This window comes from Mercenaria mercenaria, chromosome 15 (genome assembly GCF_021730395.1).
Source record: "Mercenaria mercenaria strain notata chromosome 15, MADL_Memer_1, whole genome shotgun sequence".
NCBI lineage: Eukaryota > Metazoa > Mollusca > Bivalvia > Venerida > Veneridae > Mercenaria > Mercenaria mercenaria.
The window spans coordinates 34,197,764-34,219,155 of NC_069375.1; the positions used below are offsets into that span (position 1 = coordinate 34,197,764).

Consider the following 21,392-nt stretch of genomic DNA (forward strand, 5'->3'; position numbering starts at 1 on the left):
AGACTATCTTTATATTACCTTGGGTAGAGAATGCTAGTCATCGGGGTGGTGGGGCTATGGATACTTTAAACATCGTCAAGAAACGCAAGATAAAAGAAACGGAAATATGTTTTTTTGAGGGGTGAGTATGGGGGTTATAGACCATTAGTACATTATGTTGACTAAGTCAAGGGTCATAAAATCTGGAAAGTAGATCCCTCGGAAGCACCGAGAACAAGGCAAACAGTGAAAATTGCAGACTCGGTTTGATTGAGTCCGTTCATGAGCAGTAATGGAAAATGCAACACTACCCACGCCCCCTAGCACCGGCTTAAGCAGTATTCAATCTTCAAATCTAAATGAGTTGAAATCAATAATCCCGAAGGACCAGAAAATATAACAACACTGAGATGAAGTCGGGGCGACTTTTTACGGCCGCCACACAGCACTTAACACCCGCTGTTGTGAAGTAAATAAAATCTGGAAAGTAGATCCCTCGGAAGCACCGAGAACAAGGCAAACAGTGAAAATTGCAGACTCGGTTTGATTGAGTCTGTTCATGAGCAGTAATGGAAAATGCAACACTACCCACGCCCCCTAGCACCGGCTTAAGCAGTATTCAATCTTCAAATCTAAATGAGTTGAAATCAATGATCCCGAAGGACCAGAAAATATAACAACACTGAGATGAAGTCGGGGCGACTTTTTACGGCCGCCACACAGCACTTAACACCCGCTGTTGTGAAGTAAACAAAATCTGGAAAGTAGAATCTTGTATTGTGGAGTGAAATCCAAAACAAAACTCCGGATGCACAAGTTCACATACTGAATAATATATTGTTTCATGACTCTATGTCACATATTTCTTGAGATATATGCGACACAAAACTTTTAAGCCTTCTATGAATAGATTTACTAAGTCAAAGGTCATAACTTTTGTCTAGCTGTGTGAAATCTCAAACACAATACCAGATGCACAACTTTATATGCTGTATAATATTCTTATAAGGTTTTAAGGCTCTGGGTCAAATACGTTTTGAGTTACATGCGACACAAACGTTTATGCATATTTCTGACTAATTCAAGGGCCATAACTCTGGTTTGACAGAGTAAAATCCCAAACAAAACCTCAGGTGCACAACTCCATGTGCTGAATAATATTCCTGTAAGGTTTAATCAATCCTGATTTAATACTTTTTGAAATACGCGTGACACAAACTTTCAGGTCCTTTAAGCATATTTTTGAATAAGTTAAGGACCATAACATTAGTCTGGCTGAATGAAATCTGAAACAAAACCCCAGGCGCACAACTTCACATGCCGAATAACAATCCTCTGAGGTCTGATGACGCTAAGATAAATACTATTTGAGATATGCACGACCCAAATTCGGACGGATGGTCGGACAGACGAATGGACAAGGGTAAATCAAAGCGCCCCCACTCGTACTTACACACAATAACTAGCACAGAAAGTTTTGACAATGAGAGAGCATTTTCAATGTGATTGTGTTTAATAATGGTCCATCTGCCCTCTCATGCACAGTTTAGCAAGAGTGCTATATAACAGTTTCTCTTAACATATTTTAAAAACATGACGCATTATCTGCGAATTGGCAAGTAACCTTTGAAATGCTCCTTAATTTTCAATTTTTCGCATCTGTGTCTATCTGTTCCCTAATGCAAACTTCATTTATATTCATTTAAACATTAAAATGATCACCACAGCATGTGCGACAGTTCGACTGATATCGGATTAATTGTCTGATCACTGGAACCAGTTTTCAATTACTAGAATTTTATTAATGCCAACAATTTTCAAAAAGTACAAGTCTCTAAATCTATTCTTGTTGAAAGTATCACATATGCAAGTAATTATAAGTAATTTGTTTGTTTGTTTTGGGTTTAACGCCGTTTTTCGACAGTATTTCAGTCATATAAGTAAAAAGAAGAAAAAATAGTGATCAAGCGACGTGATATGTTAGTTGTAAAACAAAAACGCGTATAAATAATACCAAATTGCTTTTAAAAATGAATAGTTTAGGTGTTCGTAATTAATTTCAACTTTAAATGTCTATTTACAAATCGCAAGACATGTCTCAAAATATTTGGGTTGGTGGGAACTTCAATAAAAGACATTCACATTGCTGAAATCATGACACATTTCAAATAATCAATAAGACAAGGTGTCAGCTGAAATACGGACAAGATTCATTTGATCAGTTAAATTTGTAGAAAATACTAATACCACGTGTCAATTTAAGTTCTGTTTTATTTGGCGCTGTAGTCATATAAATGCTTGCATTTAGACGGTCAGCAAACTAGAATATTTTGTTGTTGTTCTGTAAAACTTCTGTAGGTACATAACAAGAAGTATCAAATTGAGAACAAACACAATGTTGTAGCGCAAATTTAATAGCACATTTATGAAAGTTAATAGTGTCGTCGGTTGAAGTGAATCAGTAAACCAATTGAAAATAAATCCAGTGTCATACTATCTGTTCTAACTTACTTAGTTTTCGTGTGCTGGCCAAAATTCAAAAGCCTTTGCATTTATTTAATAGTGGTATTTTAAAGACAATTTTAACCTGTTCCATGTGTAGCTGATATTTTACTGAAATGTTAGTAATATGTTGTGTTTCGGTACACAGACTGAATGAAATTTGGCAGAAATATTATAAATGAAAAAAGAAGAAGCAAAAATATTACACAAAGTAACAAAGAGCTAGCGTTGAAAATACGATACAAGGGGCGGTCGGAAAATATCCGGACTTCTTGCTCTTGTGAAGTTTTACAAAGTTATTTTGTGTTGCATATTATTATCACACAGCTTTCATATAAATGGTCATTATATTGCAATAAAATTTTTTAAAATGTACTGTGTGGATTTTTCCCTTTGATATTAACTTTAAATGTAGACAGTCCCCACCAAATGTTTTGACCTGGCTAAATATATAACTTAACTGCGAATGTTCAGCTGCTTTAACAATTTCAAATCATGTAGTTAAAAATCATGGCTGTTTAGATAACAGTTCTTTTTTTGCAGATAAGAAATTTGGACATAAGATCTCATGTGATTTAATACTGTTTGTTTTCGGATATTAGGTTATTTATTCAATTTAACGACAGCATCCACGTAAGCAATTTCCTAACAAGAGGTCAAGGCACCGCAATTGTCTCGCCAACGTTTTTGCAAAGTTTAATTATATTTTGTTATAGTATCTCCATTGTATGTAATGATAACATTGTATGTAATAGCTAAACAACTATTGTACTCTCAAGTGTTACAAATAAAAGAAAAATTGTTAATTAGCATCCTTGCTTCTTACACTTGTCTTGAGGTACTAAATATCAAAAGTTTGTTGCAAAAGGAATGCAATTATACATCAGGACGATGCCCATGTGCAGTGTTTTCAGGTCCAAGTAAACTCTTCTGTGTGACTGCAAATATTCTATAACTGTATTTTAAGCCACAGCTACGAGGCATATTAATTCAAGCATGTCTTAGGTAAGAACTCTATCAGGCACACTGAACTTCCAATGCTTTAAGTAAAGGTGAATAAAGTTCAACCTACAGCTATATTTATGTTCGCCATCACGTTTTAAAAAAACCTGATGTTTCCACAGAAGTTATTTCATTAAATACAAATATGTAAAATGTCTGCAGTATTTTTGATGATAACATATTACACATGATTTACCTTCGAAAATAAGTCATATCTATTATGAACAATTAAGTTATCATAAAAGTACAGTATGTAGAATAATAGTTATTGAATTATAAATAAATATAAAAATAAATTCCTGTAAAACTAGATGTGTGTCCATATGAAACTGGTGCCTCAACTTCCTGTCACTATACACTGTACAGTCATCTGTTACCTATAAGTAATTCAAGACTTAGACTATTTTTATATAACCATGGGTTGAGAATGTTAGTCATCGGGGTGGTGGGGCTATGGATACTTAAAACATCGTCAAGAAACGCAAGATAAAAGAAACGGAAATATGTTTTTTTGAGGGGTGAGTATGGGGGTTATAGACCATTAGTACATTATGTTGACAAAGTCAAGGGTCATAAGTCTTGTATTGTGGAGTGAAATCCAAAACAAAACTCCAGGTGCACAAGTTCACATACTGAATAATAAACCTATATTGTTTCATGACTCTAGGTCATATAATTCTTGAGATATATGCGACACAAAACTTTTAAGCCTTCTATGCATAGTTTTACTAAGTCAAGGGTCATAACTTTTGTCTAGCTGTGTGAAATCTCAAACACAATACCAGATGCACAACGTTTATGCCGTTTATGCATATTTCTGACTAATTCAAGGGCCATAACTCTGGTTTGACAGAGTAAAATCCCAAACAAAACCTCAGGTGCACAACTTCACGTGCTGAATAATATTCCTATAAGGTTTAATCAATCTTGACTTAATACTTCTTGAAATACGCGTGACACAAACTTTTATGTCCTTTAAGCATGATTTTGAATATGTTAAGGGCCATAATATTAGTCTGGCTGAATGAAATCTGAAACAAAACCCCAGGCGCACAACTTTACATGCCGAATAACAATCCTCTGACGTCTGATGACGCTAAGTTAAATACTATTTGAGATATGCACGACACAAATTCGGACGGACAGACGAATGGACAAGGATAAATCAAAGCGCCCCCACTCCTACTTACACACAACAACTAGCACAGATAATTTTGACAATGAGAGAACGTTTTCAATGTGATTGTATTTAATAATGGTCCATCTGCCCTCTCATGCAAAGTTTAGCAAGAATGCTATATAACAGTTTCTCTTAACATATTCTAAAAACATGACTCATTATCTGCGAATTGGCAAGTAACCTTTGAAATGCTCCTTAATGTTAAATTTTTCGCATCTATATCTGTCTGTTCCCTAATGCAAACTTCATTTATATTCATTTAAACATAAAAATGATCACCACAGCATGTGAGACAGTTCGACTGATTTCGGATTAATTGTCTGATCACTGGAACCAGTTTTCAGTTACTAGTATTTTATTAATGCCAACAATTTTCAAAAAGTACAAGTCTCTAAATCTATTCTTGTTGAAAGTACTCACATAAGCAAGTAATTATAAGTAAAAAGAAGAAAAAAATAGTGATCAAGCGACGTAATATGTTATTTGAAAAACAAAAACGCGTATAAATAATATCAAATTGCCGTTAAAAATGAATAGTTTAGGTGTTCGTAATTAATTTCAACTTAAAATGTCTATTTACAAATCGGAAGACATGTCTCAAAATATTTGGGTTGGTGGGAACTTCAATAAAATACATTCACATTGCTGAAATCATGCCACATTTCAAATAAGCAATAAGACAAGGTGTCAGCTGAAATACGGACAAGATTCATTTGATCAGTTAAATTTGTAGAAAATACTCATACCACGTGTCAATTTAAGTTTTGTTTTATTTGGCGCTGTAGTCATATAAATGCTTGCATTTAGACGGCCAACAAACTAGAATATTTTGTTGTTGTTCTGTAAAACTTCTGTAGGTACATAACAAGAAGTATCAAATTGAGAACAAACATAATGTTGTAGCGCAAATTTAATAGCACATTCTTGAAAGTTAATAGTTACGTCGGTTGAAGTGAATCAGTAAACCAATTGAAAATAAATCCAGTGTCATACTATCTGTTCTAACTTACTTAGTTTTCGTGTGCTGGCCAAAATTCAAAAGCCTTTGCATTTATTTAATAGTGGTATTTTAAAGACAGTTTTAACCTGTTCCATGTGTAGCTGATATTTTACTGAAATGTTAGTAATATGTTGTGTTTCGGTACACAGACTGAATGAAATTTGGCAGAAATATTATAAATGAAAAAAGAAGAAGCAAAAATATTACACAAAGTAACAAAGAGCTAGCGTTGAAAATACGATACAAGGGGCGGTCGGAAAATATCCGGACTTCTTGCTCTTGTGAAGTTTTACAAAGTTATTTTGTGTTGCATATTATTATCACACAGCTTTCATATAAATGGTCATTATATTGCAATAAAATTTTTTAAAATGTACTGTGTGGATTTTTCCCTTTGATATTAACTTTAAATGTAGACAGTCCCCACCAAATGTTTTGACCTGGCTAAATATATAACTTAACTGCGAATGTTCAGCTGCTTTAACAATTTCAAATCATGTAGTTAAAAATCATGGCTGTTTAGATAACAGTTCTTTTTTTGCAGATAAGAAATTTGGACATAAGATCTCATGTGATTTAATACTGTTTGTTTTCGGATATTAGGTTATTTATTCAATTTAACGACAGCATCCACGTAAGCAATTTCCTAACAAGAGGTCAAGGCACCGCAATTGTCTCGCCAACGTTTTTGCAAAGTTTAATTATATTTTGTTATAGTATCTCCATTGTATGTAATGATAACATTGTATGTAATAGCTAAACAACTATTGTACTCTCAAGTGTTACAAATAAAAGAAAATTGTTAATTAGCATCCTTGCTTCTTACACTTGTCTTGAGGTACTAAATATCAAAAGTTTGTTGCAAAAGGAATGCAATTATACATCAGGACGATGCCCATGTGCAGTGTTTTCAGGTCCAAGTAAACTCTTCTGTGTGACTGCAAATATTCTATAACTGTATTTTAAGCCACAGCTACGAGGCATATTAATTCAAGCATGTCTTAGGTAAGAACTCTATCAGGCACACTGAACTTCCAATGCTTTAAGTAAAGGTGAATAAAGTTCAACCTACAGCTATATTTATGTTCGCCATCACGTTTTAAAAAAGCCTGATGTTTCCACAGAAGTTATTTCATTAAATACAAATATGTAAAATGTATGCAGTATTTTTGATGATAACATATTACACATGATTTACCTTCGAAAATAAGTCATATCTATTATGAACAATTAAGTTATCATAAAAGTACAGTATGTAGAATAATAGTTATTGAATTATAAATAAATATAAAAATAAATTCCTGTAAAACTAGATGTGTGTCCATATGAAACTGGTGCCTCAACTTCCTGTCACTATACACTGTACAGTCATCTGTTACCTATAAGTAATTCAAGACTTAGACTATTTTTATATAACCATGGGTTGAGAATGTTAGTCATCGGGGTGGTGGGGCTATGGATACTTAAAACATCGTCAAGAAACGCAAGATAAAAGAAACGGAAATATGTTTTTTTGAGGGGTGAGTATGGGGGTTATAGACCATTAGTACATTATGTTGACAAAGTCAAGGGTCATAAGTCTTGTATTGTGGAGTGAAATCCAAAACAAACTCCAGGTGCACAAGTTCACATACTGAATAATAAACCTATATTGTTTCATGACTCTAGGTCATATAATTCTTGAGATATATGCGACACAAAACTTTTAAGCCTTCTATGCATAGTTTTACTAAGTCAAGGGTCATAACTTTTGTCTAGCTGTGTGAAATCTCAAACACAATACCAGATGCACAACGTTTATGCCGTTTATGCATATTTCTGACTAATTCAAGGGCCATAACTCTGGTTTGACAGAGTAAAATCCCAAACAAAACCTCAGGTGCACAACTTCACGTGCTGAATAATATTCCTATAAGGTTTAATCAATCTTGACTTAATACTTCTTGAAATACGCGTGACACAAACTTTTATGTCCTTTAAGCATGATTTTGAATATGTTAAGGGCCATAATATTAGTCTGGCTGAATGAAATCTGAAACAAAACCCCAGGCGCACAACTTCACATGCCGAATAACAATCCTCTGACGTCTGATGACGCTAAGTTAAATACTATTTGAGATATGCACGACACAAATTCGGACGGACAGACGAATGGACAAGGATAAATCAAAGCGCCCCCACTCCTACTTACACACAACAACTAGCACAGATAATTTTGACAATGAGAGAACGTTTTCAATGTGATTGTATTTAATAATGGTCCATCTGCCCTCTCATGCAAAGTTTAGCAAGAATGCTATATAACAGTTTCTCTTAACATATTCTAAAAACATGACTCATTATCTGCGAATTGGCAAGTAACCTTTGAAATGCTCCTTAATGTTCAATTTTTCGCATCTATATCTGTCTGTTCCCTAATGCAAACTTCATTTATATTCATTTAAACATAAAAATGATCACCACAGCATGTGAGACAGTTCGACTGATTTCGGATTAATTGTCTGATCACTGGAACCAGTTTTCAGTTACTAGTATTTTATTAATGCCAACAATTTTCAAAAAGTACAAGTCTCTAAATCTATTCTTGTTGAAAGTACTCACATAAGCAAGTAATTATAAGTAAAAAGAAGAAAAAAATAGTGATCAAGCGACGTAATATGTTATTTGAAATACAAAAACGCGTATAAATAATATCAAATTGCCGTTAAAAATGAATAGTTTAGGTGTTCGTAATTAATTTCAACTTAAAATGTCTATTTACAAATCGCAAGACATGTCTCAAAATATTTGGGTTGGTGGGAACTTCAATAAAATACATTCACATTGCTGAAATCATGCCACATTTCAAATAAGCAATAAGACAAGGTGTCAGCTGAAATACGGACAAGATTCATTTGATCAGTTAAATTTGTAGAAAATACTCATACCACGTGTCAATTTAAGTTTTGTTTTATTTGGCGCTGTAGTCATATAAATGCTTGCATTTAGACGGCCAACAAACTAGAATATTTTGTTGTTGTTCTGTAAAACTTCTGTAGGTACATAACAAGAAGTATCAAATTGAGAACAAACATAATGTTGTAGCGCAAATTTAATAGCACATTCTTGAAAGTTAATAGTTACGTCGGTTGAAGTGAATCAGTAAACCAATTGAAAATAAATCCAGTGTCATACTATCTGTTCTAACTTACTTAGTTTTCGTGTGCTGGCCAAAATTCAAAAGCCTTTGCATTTATTTAATAGTGGTATTTTAAAGACAGTTTTAACCTGTTCCATGTGTAGCTGATATTTTACTGAAATGTTAGTAATATGTTGTGTTTCGGTACACAGACTGAATGAAATTTGGCAGAAATATTATAAATGAAAAAAGAAGAAGCAAAAATATTACACAAAGTAACAAAGAGCTAGCGTTGAAAATACGATACAAGGGGCGGTCGGAAAATATCCGGACTTCTTGCTCTTGTGAAGTTTTACAGAGTTATTTTGTGTTGCATATTATTAACACACAGCTTTCATATAAATGGTCGATATATTGCAATAAAAATTTTTAAAATGTACTGTGTGGATTTTTCCCTTTGATATTTACTTTAAATATAGACTGTCCCCACCAAATGTTTTTCACCTGGCTAAATATATAACTTAACTGCGAATGTTCAGCTGCTTTAACAATTTCAAATCATGTAGTTAAAAATCATGGCTGTTTAGATAACAGTTCTTTTTTTGCAGATAAGAAATTTGGACATAAGATCTCATATGATTTAATACTGTTTGTTTTCGGATATTAGGTTATTTATTCAATTTAACGACAGCATCCACGTAAGCAATTTCCTAACAAGAGGTCAAGGCACCGCAATTGTCTCGCCAACGTTTTTGTAAAGTTTAATTATATTTTGTTATAGTATCTCCATTGTATGTAATGATAACATTGTATGTAATAGCTAAACAACTATTGTACTCTCAAGTGTTACAAATAAAAGAAAAATTGTAAATTAGCATCCTTGCTTCTTACACTTGTCTTGAGGTACTAAATATCAAAAGTTTGTTGCAAAAGGAATGCAATTATACATCAGGACGATGCCCATGTGCAGTGTTTTCAGGTCCAAGTAAACTCTTCTGTGTGACTGCAAATAGTCCATAACTGTATTTTAAGCCACAGCTACGAGGCATTTTTATTCAAACATGTCTTAGGTAAGAACTCTATCAGGTACACTGAACTTCCAATGCTTTACAGTAAAGGTGAATAAAGTTCAACCTACAGCTATATTTATGTTCACCATCACGTGTTAAAAAACCCCTGATGTTTCCACATAAGTTATTTCATTAAATACAAATACATGTATGTAAAATGTCTGCAGTATTTTTGATGATAACATATTACACATGATTTACCTTCGAAAATAAGTCATATCTATTATGAACAATTAAGTTATCATAAAAGTACAGTATGTAGAATAATAGGTATTGAATTATAAATAAATATAAAAATAAATTCCTATAAAACTAGATGTGTGTCCATATGACACTGGTGCCTCCACTTCCTGTCACTATACACTGTACAGTCATCTGTTACCTACAAGTAATTCAAGACTAAGACTATCTTTATATTACCTTGGGTAGAGAATGCTAGTCATCGGGGTGGTGGGGCTATGGGTACTTTAAACAACGTCAAGAAACGCAAGATAAAAGAAACGGAAATATGCTTTTTTGAGGGGTGAGTATGGGGGTTATAGACCATTAGTACATTATGTTGACTAAGTCAAGGGTCATAAGTCTTGTATTGTGGAGTGAAATCCAAAACAAAACTCCGGGTGCACAAGTTCACATACTGAATAATATGTTTCATGACTCTAGGTCACATACTTCTTGAGATATATGCGATACAAAACTTTTAAGCCTTCTATGCATAGTTTTACTAAGTCAAGGGTCATAACTTTTGTCTAGCTGTGTGAAATCTCAAACACAATACCAGATGCACAACTTCATATGCTGTATAATATTCCTGTAAGGTTTTAAGGCTCTGGGTCAAATACGTTTTGAGTTACATGCGACACAAACGTTTATGCATATTTCTGACTAATTCAAGGGCCATAACTCTGGTTTGACAGAGTAAAATCCCAAACAAAACCTCAGGTGCACAACTCCACGTGCTGAATAATATTCCTGTAAGGTTTAATCAATCCTGATTTAATACTTTTTGAAATACGCGTGACACAAACTTTCAGGTCCTTTAAGCATATTTTTGAATAAGTTAAGGGCCATAACATTAGTCTGGCTGAATGAAATCTGAAACAAAACCCCAGGCGCACAACTTCACATGCCGAATAACAATCCTCTGAGGTCTGATGACGCTAAGTTAAATACTATTTGAGATATGCACGACCCAAATTCGGACGGACGGTCGGACAGACGAATGGACAAGGATAAATCAAAGCGCCCCCACTCGTACTTACACACAATAACTAGCACAGAATATTTTGACAATGAGAGAACGTTTTCAATGTGGTTGTGTTTAATAATGGTCCATCTGCCCTCTCATGCACAGTTTAGCAAGAATGCTATATAACAGTTTCTCTTAACATATTTTAAAAACATGACTCATTATCTGCGAATTGGCAAGTAACCTTTGAAATGCTCCTTAATTTTCAATTTTTCGCATCTGTGTCTATCTGTTCCCTAATGCAAACTTCATTTATATTCATTTAAACATAAAAATGATCACCACAGCATGTGAGACAGTTCGACTGATATCGGATTAATTGTCTGATCACTGGAACCAGTTTTCAATAAATAGAATTTTATTAATGCCAACAATTTTCAAAAAGTACAAGTCTCTAAATCTATTCTTGTTGAAAGTACTCACATATGCAAGTAATTATAAGTAATTTGTTTGTTTGTTTTGGGTTTAACGCCGTTTTTCGACAGTATTTCAGTCATATAAGTAAAAAGAAGAAAAAATAGTGATCAAGCGATGTGATATGTTAGTTGTAAAACAAAAACGCGTATAAATAATATCAAATTGCTGTTAAAAATGAATAGTTTAGGTGTTCGTAATTAATTGCAACTTAAAATGTCTATTTACAAATCGCAAGACATGTCTCAAAATATTTGGGTTGGTGGGAACTTCAATAAAATACATTCACATTGCTGAAATTATGCCACATTTCAAATAAGCAGTAAGACAAGGTGTCAGCTGAAATACGGACAAGGTTCATTTGATCAGTTAAATTTGTAGAAAATACTCATACCACGTGTCAATTTAAGTTTTTCTTTTATTTGGCGCTGTAGTCATATAAATGCTTGCATTTAGACGGTCAGCAAACTAGAATATTTTGTTGTTGTTCTGTAAAACTTCTCTAGGTATATAACAAGAAGTATCAAATTGAGAACAAACACAATGTTGTAGCGCAAATTTATGAAAGTTAATAGTTACGTCGGTTGAAGTGAATCAGTAAACAAATTGAAAATAAATCCAGTGTCATACTATCTGTTCTAACTTACTTAGTTTTCGTGTGCTGGCCAAAATTCAAAAGCCTTTGCATTTATTTAATAGTGGTATTTTAAAGACAATTTTAACCTGTTCCATGTGTAGCTGATATTTTACTGAAATGTTAGTAATATGTTGTGTTTCGGTACACAGACTGAATGAAATTTGGCAGAAGTATTATAAATGAAAAAAGAAGAAGCAAAAATATTACACAAAGTAACAAAGAACTAGCGTTGAAAATACGATACAAGGGGCGGTCGGAAAATATCCGGACTTCTTGCTCTTTCTCAAAAACCGTTAAATATTTTACAAAAAATGTTTTTATTCTTTTCCAAAGAATTACTCACCTACGTCTTAACAGAGGCAGTATGAGAGGGGGTATTGTTATGCAAAAGAAGGACATGTTTCTGGGCTAGCCTATGACGCAACCTTTTCAGTTTTTCTTTACAATATTACATCTGAATAATATCTAAAAGTCATAATCTTTTGGCATGAAATAAGCCAGCATTATTCTCAAAAAGTAACTAGCATAACATTGCTAGCAGAGGGAGACAGCATAAACTTCTTGGGAATTTGGGAACCAACCCGTTTCCACTGCTTTGAATGAGCTCTCTGTGAAATCCAGTTATCAAAGGTTGAACGGGATTTGCAGGCTGTAGAAAAACGTATCACCCTAAAAATGCAAGAATTGTATTACAGATCTCTGTCCCTCCAGCTTAGAGTCCGTGGTAGGCCTAACACCTAGCTTGTTTAAATGCTCAAAACTCAAAACTGTATACACACTTCTCATTCACAATACTTCGCTGATGTATAATGTGTGTAGGTATAGTAGTCGCAACTTGACCGCGATGGTTGACCTTAGGCTGATTATTCATATCGATTATTTCATTGTAGAAATAAGGGGTGCCTAGGGTAGCCGTATATATTTATATGGAATTAGTTTGTATACAGTGCAGTCTCAAAGTATGTATACTTACATTTCAAACTTTCCAATACACTAATTTATATTTACACAAATTTATATTTCCATTTTCTCGTGCAGCTCGTGTTTTTTTTTCAACAAAATTTCCTTGACATGTACAATACTGTGTATATAAGTAGCGTTGCCGTACATTACTGTCACTGGAAAATGGCCTTTTCCTTAGATGCCCGAAAAATCATTTCAAATGTTACTAAATATTTTGAAAAAGATACTTCAAATCGAGCCATTACTAAAATATTATTATGTTTGTACATGTATGTTTAAACTAATGTCTTTAAATAAAAAAATATGAAAAATTAATAAAATAAAAAAAAAAATAAAAACGCAAAATATAATAAAAATCAAATAGCAAAAGACTAAAGCCAGAAAAAAGCTGAAAGAGATAAAATAAATTAAAAAAAATCCCTCACAGGGCTCGAACCTATTACTCTATATATAACTTAACAAAAACAAGTACTTGAATTCCAGCGCTTACACCACTGCAGTAAGTCTATATCACGATAAATCTACGTCAGTTTTAAATTTATGAATGCAAAGAGAGGAAACGTACACTCCTTTTCAATAATAGGTTGTGCCTCATTATGTATTATAATACAAAGGTCAACCATCGGGGTCAAGTTGCGTCCACTATAGTTGCACGTAGAAAGAAAGGAGCATGAAAAGTCCGGATATTTTCCAACCGCCCCTTGTAGTTTAAAAGCAACTGGGCCGTGAACATTCAACGTTAGACATCGAATTAGTTTTTTTCTGCTAAAATCTTATTACTGTGTTAATGAAACAACGCAGAAGTGACTTTCACGGTAAAATAGCAACTACATATTTTGTAAAATAGCTTAGTTATTGTCGAGGCAGTGTCGGGGATGTCGCACAGAAGCAATTTTGATTTACCAGCTTTGGTAAAATATCCGTAATCCAAATAAAACTAAGATTGAAGACCCCTTTCTGAATGGTGTGTAAGGAGCTCAAGAACAATGCATTTCCTGTAGAAATTGCCAAACATATGACCAGAAGATAATAGGTAAGGGTAGATTTCTCGGAAGCACAGAGCACCACAAACACAGCCTTAGAGCCACGCATTTGAAAAGTAGGCCCAGAGAAGCTGTAACGGAAAAATATTATAGACGGGTTGCTTCAAAAATCCAACAAGCACATTTTAATATTATGCAAAATATAGAAAAAAGGAGGGAGGAAGGGGTAGGGGTAGAAAGGGAGGTGTTGAATGGGAAAGTGGAACAAGGATGAATATTCAAAAGTGAATGCTACGTTCCTTAATCACAGTTACCCTGAAACGTAAACCACAGCAACGCAGACACAAACACACACACATATAACTAACTTACATCGATAAGCAGGCAAGTAAGATATAACGACACTGTAGGGCACCGCCCAAGACACACAGACGCACAAGCACATAAGCAGGCAAAACAACAATCGGGCACCGCCTTAGGATTCCGGTAGCCAAAATTAAGGTGGGCACGATAACTTACTCATAGTAAAAGGGGAGGGGATGTCAAAGCAAGGGAGCGCAAATACAATGGGAAAGGATTGGGGGCGGGGGCGATAGGGGGAGTGAGGAGAAAGAGGAAAGAAACGTTAACAACAAACAAGACAACATACGCAGCACAAAATACAAGACGGACAGAAATTAAGTTGAAAATAGGGGCACCGCCTTGGAACGGTCAGTTACATATGTAAAGGAAACTGGGGGTTTAAACGCGTTAAGGGCATGTCAACCTCGCACTTACCCTGTTTGCAACAAGTTAGACAACACAATGTAAATACAATCTTTCCACGCTGAGAAAGGCTCTAACATAAAATTATGGTAAATCTATTGTAAAATTATATAATTCTACCACTTCATTATTGCAACACAAAATACAAGACGGACAGAAAATAAGTTGAAAATAGGGGCACCGCCTTGGAACAGTCAGTTACATATGTAAAGGAAACTGGAGGTTTAAACGCGTTAAGGGCATGTCAACCTCGCACTTACCCTATTTGCAACAAGTTAGACAACACAATGTAAATACAATCTTTCCACGCTGAGAAAGGCTCTAACATAAAATTATGGTAAATCTAAGGTAAAATTATATAATTCTACCACTTCATTATTGCAACACAAAATACAAGACGGACAGAAAATAAGTTGTAAATAGGGGCACTGCCTTGGAACGGTCAGTTACCTATATAAAGGAAACCGGAGGTTTAAACGCGTTGAGGGCATGCCAACCTCGCACTTACTCTAGACAACACAACGTAAATACAATCTTTCCCCGCTGAGAAATGCTCTAACATAAAATTATGGTAAATCTAAGTTATAATTACATAATTCTACCACTTCATTATTGTTGGATAAATTGCGATTTAATAATTTCCATTTCGTTATGAAATGTACAGAGGATATTTATTTGTTCCATTGTAAGATGGAAATATCTTTCAATCAGATGGCGTATGAATGCATGATATGGTGTGTAAAATATTTTGATATGGCATGTAAAACAAACAACTAAATCCTCTATATGTTTAATATCCTACCAGTGAAAATTCATTTTTACTGTCAAATTACGTACTACGACTATTTCAATAATTATTTGAATAGAATTTATTAAATGACCATGGTTAACATACCAAACACTTTATACCAAAATGTAAACCATTATACTGGGTGAAGCACATACCATATCGCATATAAAAGAATACAAATCTGTAGCACATCTACAATTAAAATTGATTTTACCAACTTTATTATGCTATTTCCTTATAGGTATATACACATATTACAAAAATTGAGCTGATGTCATATCTAGGTATAAGTAACACACAGAGAGTAAAATAATGAGTTGCCTCCGATGTCATAAAAGTCTTATTTTTCACATCAAAGTAAAGTTGTCTTGATTGTTTCACAACGACTAAGCGTTATCTTCAAAAATTTATTTATACAAGATCTGAAATGAATCTGTCCTTTATGAACATGACAAGAAAACATCTAGTATATAGCTTTTGCGAGTTTACAATAAAGTGCATCTGCTAAATTTGCCCTTACAATATTCCCATGCTTTCGTAAAATATCCCGATAATCCATGCAATTCTTCATCTCCATTTTCCCCTTTGTTAACCTTATCTTTGAAGTCATCTATAGGCTCCCCAGGTGTGGGCTGCACAGTTGTAGGCTGCCCAGTTGTAGGCTGTCCAGGTGTAGGTTGTCCAGTTGTAATTGTAGGCTGCCCAGTTGTAGGATGCCCAGGCGTTTCATAGTATACACTATCGATGTCTATTTTACGGTCTCGTCTAGAACTTGGCCTCTGTTTAACGCGGTGAATTTGTTCTTCTGATTGGTCAGATGCAGACGTTTGTTGTAGATCTGAATAATATCTACTTTCATTTTGATATTATTTTGCAAGTATTAAATTTTGAGATATATTGCTGTTTGACTGATCATTAAGTCTCCCAGATACCTGAACGGTTTGGAAATATGACTGGTCAGTACTAGTTTCTGGAATTTGTATTTCGGATGAAGAAGGATTATCCGAGTCGATCCTTTCTACGTCTTGTCTCATATGTCGCTGTCTGCCTTGTGTGTTACAGATTCTTTCGTTCGAGCTGCTATCAAATATTGGCAGATTTCCCATGCTTCCATTTCCACATATTTTACTTTGTTCATTGAAAACAGCTACACTCGAAACTGCTGATGGTGTTTTGTCTTGCAAGTTTATACCTGCACTGTACTGGTTTCTTTCGTTTCTTCGTTCGTCGGCATTTTCTGTGGACAATGTAAAAACTTTATCCAAATATTCGCATTGATTGCCATTTAGTTTCATGCTTAAACCATTTTGTCGCAAAATATGTATTGATTCCATTGTCAGTTTTTTGGGGCATTTACTGTTAATGTATTCCTTAGCCAACTGGAATGCAACATTTGAAAAATGCCGACTACAGTTTTTTTTGCTTGATGTTTTCAGCCACCTCAAAAAGACGTTTAACCTGGAGGTCTTTTATTTCGTTGGAAGCTTTATTATTCAAGGGTATTACGTTGTCACCACATGTCTTTACCAATGCTGCAAGTTTCTCTTGAGGATCTTCATATATGTACTCTCGTTTGTCATCTTCACTGTCAGTATCAGTAAGTATAACACATGCAAACTTTTCTACACCTGGACCAAACCACTTGAAAAATAGATCTTGTGTTTTCTGTAGTTCCTCTGTAAATCGACCTTTCATCAGAACAAAAGCTATCACATGGAAGCCAGGAGTGGACAGAGCAAGAGCTTTCAGTAATTCCTTGCGTATGGCATTGTGATCTAAATCTGTATCAAAAATTCCCGGAGTATCTACGACTTCAACCACTTTTCCAAACCGTCTGTATTTCTACAATAGATAAAATTATGTACGTTTAAGAAACATTAGATATAATGAATAATAAAAGGAATTTCATAATAGTAAAATTAACTTTACTCCACAATCGTAAAGAACCAAAAATCACAAGAAACACTGAATTCAAGTATAAAAATTCTTTTTATAGCCTTCCCAAGAGACTGCTGTTGTTAGTAAATTCAATAGTCTATAAAAACCGTTAGGCTTCATCTAAGTAATTGATTAATTTATGAGTTTAAATCGAATAGTCATTGCCAATGCCTCTGAAATTGCAAACACGCGTTGAAAAACAAGTATTCTAACTTACAAATATACAAAAACAATCGAAAGAGCATTAAGTTTTTAATTTAATATATATTTGGAAATATATTTTTTTTCAAAGATAAAGCTTTGAACCATGCCATAATATAACTTTGATTAATGAAGGAAAAAGCTCAAAATACCCTAGAAAATATTGGACTTAAACAAAATATCTCCAAGAAGAAAGAACAGAAGGAAATTTTGCATTTAATAATCCATTGCCTTGCCACCTGAAAAAACCCATTTCACTTGATTTTTTTTTCAGCAATTTGATGTGACCTGTTATCTACACCTTGTTTTTTTTTGAGAAAATGTTAGCATTTTATATTAGAAATGCTAAATGCATTTAATTGTTCTTTAATGACTGCAAAATTTTGTTAAAGTCATCAAATCAATATATTTATGGGATTGCATCATTAAATTTCGTTGAAATGTGTTCATCATTATAAGTAGCATAAACTACCAGAAAATCGTATAGACAATGGCAAAAAAAAAGTTTTACTCACAAAAGTCACTACATGTAAAGTCTTATTCTAAGGTTCACGTAAACAAAGAAGAAACCAGTTTTATAACATTTTTTTCACGGATTCTGTATACTAATAGAAGTATTCATGTGTGCTAAGGATCGCAACCCAACCCCGCCATTTGTTTTAGCATTTGAACACAATTTTAGAGACTTTCCAGCTTTTAGTACTTTTCAATACTGGACAAGAACGGATTGGTTTATGTACAATCAAGTAATATACAAATGCGCACAAAACTATTTAGGAAACAGACATAAAACTAGTAATTCCTCCCTATGGTTGTTTTATAGAGACTAGGAAGAAAATGAAGTGGTAATGTCCTAAATTTCAAGTCAGCGACAGTAAAAAATACTGTTCTGATTGTGCAGCTGAGTTACATAATACTGGTAATAAGTTATGAATTTTCTTTTACTTATTTATTTCGATAATTTCGTTCATTTCTAATCATATGCAATTATTGATTGTCTCACCTTTGACCATTTGCACGTCTTTGTCTTCGATTTCGATTGTCCAGATACTTCAAATACATTATCCCCAATGATTGTGTTACCAGTGGAACTTTTACCATGTCCAGTACGTCCAATCAGCAAAATTCTGAAGTCTATAAATAGAAATTATAAAGAGAAATGTTGAAGGGTTTATCTGGAAGAATATCTGTTTAATAGTGTTTTTACTAATTTCGACGAAACCACTGCCAATTGCCATGGTTAGTGCTCTTTGAGTCAAAGGACTGTCAAATGTGCGTTGGTTCAAGATAAAATTAAACATAATTAGACATTTTACCACGACCCGATTTGTTTTCCTATTAAACAAAGAAGACTAAAAACTGTGTGTTATTATTCAGCAATTCATTTTTCTGACGTCACAATTAGTACGTCATGGCGTTGGTCGGCATAGCGGAGCGCTGGAAAAGAAATCAACTGAAAACATGCACATATTTGATGGATATCGTCAAGGACGTAAACATTTATAACATTTTAGAATCGAATTAATATATCTCAAACAGCACCCTCGTGATATAATTCCTTCGCATGTAAACTCCAAACAATGATTTTATTGAATGACAAATCACTGCTTGGGTTATATTATTTCTTAATCATGGAAAAGTTAACAATACAACGGTGGTAATATCCTCTCTCCATACGCCCTCCCTATAATCAGTCACAACTGGTGTCATTTGACATGCTACTTAAGTTATAAAACAGTCAAGTTATTCAAAATACAGTTTGGTTCTATGTGAGCGGAGCAGTTATAAGTGGAAAGGTACTTTAATTGTTTCGCCATTGCATTGCCATATGTTAGTACTCTAATCAATATTTGCTTCGTTATTTTTAAACACCATTTTTCAAGAGTATGTCAGTTATATACAGCGACCAATTATCCTAATCAGTGACATACTGTGTTTCTTGATTTCTTTCAAATATTACACTATTCCCTAAAGTAAATGACAACTTTCCAACATGAGACAGACAGGGTTTGAGTATGAAATACGACAGACGTATTGTCCTTTTGTAAGTAATACAATGCACCTAGCTGGGCATTCGAACCAACGACCTACTGATTTTAAGTCTGGTGTTATCCGGATGGGCCCTTATTAACTTTTACACTGCTAAATTTCTAAGATAGACTGGTCCATCATTCAATTTGGGCAGTTCACCATTTATTATTCAAAGGGGTGTGCAGGCTGATATTGGTCTGCACTGGTCGCAAAGGCAGAATCACATGCCGCCTAGCAGGCTAAAGGTAAGAACAATAGAATTTACGTTATTAATCTGTAAAATTGTTTAAATTCCTTAGATACCGTAACAATAGGGTACTCTGACCTACATCAAGATAACAATTAAATAAATAGCCACGTGGTTATTATCAAACAATGCAATGATTACTTATATTTTTGAAATAGTGTTGTATCTACTGTTATCTATGAGGTAATATGAAATTATAGTATCTTGTAAACAGAATTAAAGCTAGAAATAGCAGTTTAACATATTTCATATATACAAGGCCCACATTTTAATATAATTAAAATGGGATAAATCTATCATACTGGTCTATGGCACCTCAATCTGAATTTCGATATTATTTGATCGATGGCAGAAAACGTAAAACGAAATTACATTGATAAACATGACACAGAAATGTATATATGACAAAAAGATTTCCTTAAATGATATCAAACCGTTTCTGCAAAGACGTTAATTTACTGGTCCCCACTGATCACTAACTCATACTTTGCTTGCCATTTAGAACCTTTTTATTTTCATTTCCATAATTACTTTGTATACTAGGTAGAAAATTTAAAAGCTCTAAGATGACCTCCATATTTTTATCTTAAATAACATGAAATGAATGATAAAAAACAAAACAAAAGAAAATACATCCACATTTATGAGAAATGATAATCTTACCTGATTCTGATGACTTAGAATCCATTCCATACCCTCAGGGCAAATCAATATAGGTATTTAAATTTCGATTTCGATCTTCCGGGTAAATTCAATCACAACGTAAAGTAAAGATTACAAATTGAGTCCAGTTTTTAGTTAAATACTCTGTTTCAGTGCGGCTTTTCAACACGAAATATTGTTTTAAGACGAGCACACGTCAGTTACCACTTTTAGCGTCGTATATATACTGTCATTTATAAATATCACCAAACTTAAATTATCTATATAACATTATTCAGAGGAAGTTTTAGCAAATATTTTTAGTTTTAGTTTAACCAAGAGTCCTTATTATAAGCAAAAGCACTATTTTTTTTCACAGTTTGTGACATTGTGAACGTTTTTTGAATTTAAACAGTTTGACGTGAAGGGTTAAATTATTTTTGCAGATTTAGCACTTTTTTTTAGAAAATGTGAAATGCAATGATTCAAGCCGAATATCAAAAACTACCCACACATAAACTGAAAAAGTAAGAAAATAATCTATGAATTTAAAAGCAATACGCACACCGAACAGTGCCAACTATGATGCGCAAATGACAACTAAAAGAGTAAATTTGCTTTATGATTTCCATCAACACGATAACAAGATAGATTTTATAAAAAATAAATAAAAAACAACAA

General features: G+C 33.8%; 1 protein-coding gene across 1 annotated transcript; it reads right to left on the reverse strand.

Moving 5' to 3' along the window:
- Positions 1-15,680: 15,680 nt before the first annotated feature.
- Positions 15,681-20,926, reverse strand: LOC123550695 (GTPase IMAP family member 9-like). Its single transcript, XM_045339125.2, has 3 exons — positions 20,733-20,926; positions 18,795-18,925; positions 15,681-17,494 (listed from the first exon to the last, which is right to left on the reverse strand). The coding sequence occupies exons 1-3, from the start codon at positions 20,755-20,757 to the stop codon at positions 17,060-17,062; spliced, it is 591 nt and encodes a 196-aa protein (XP_045195060.2). The 5' UTR covers positions 20,758-20,926; the 3' UTR covers positions 15,681-17,059.
- Between the last annotated feature and the right edge of the window lie 466 nt (positions 20,927-21,392).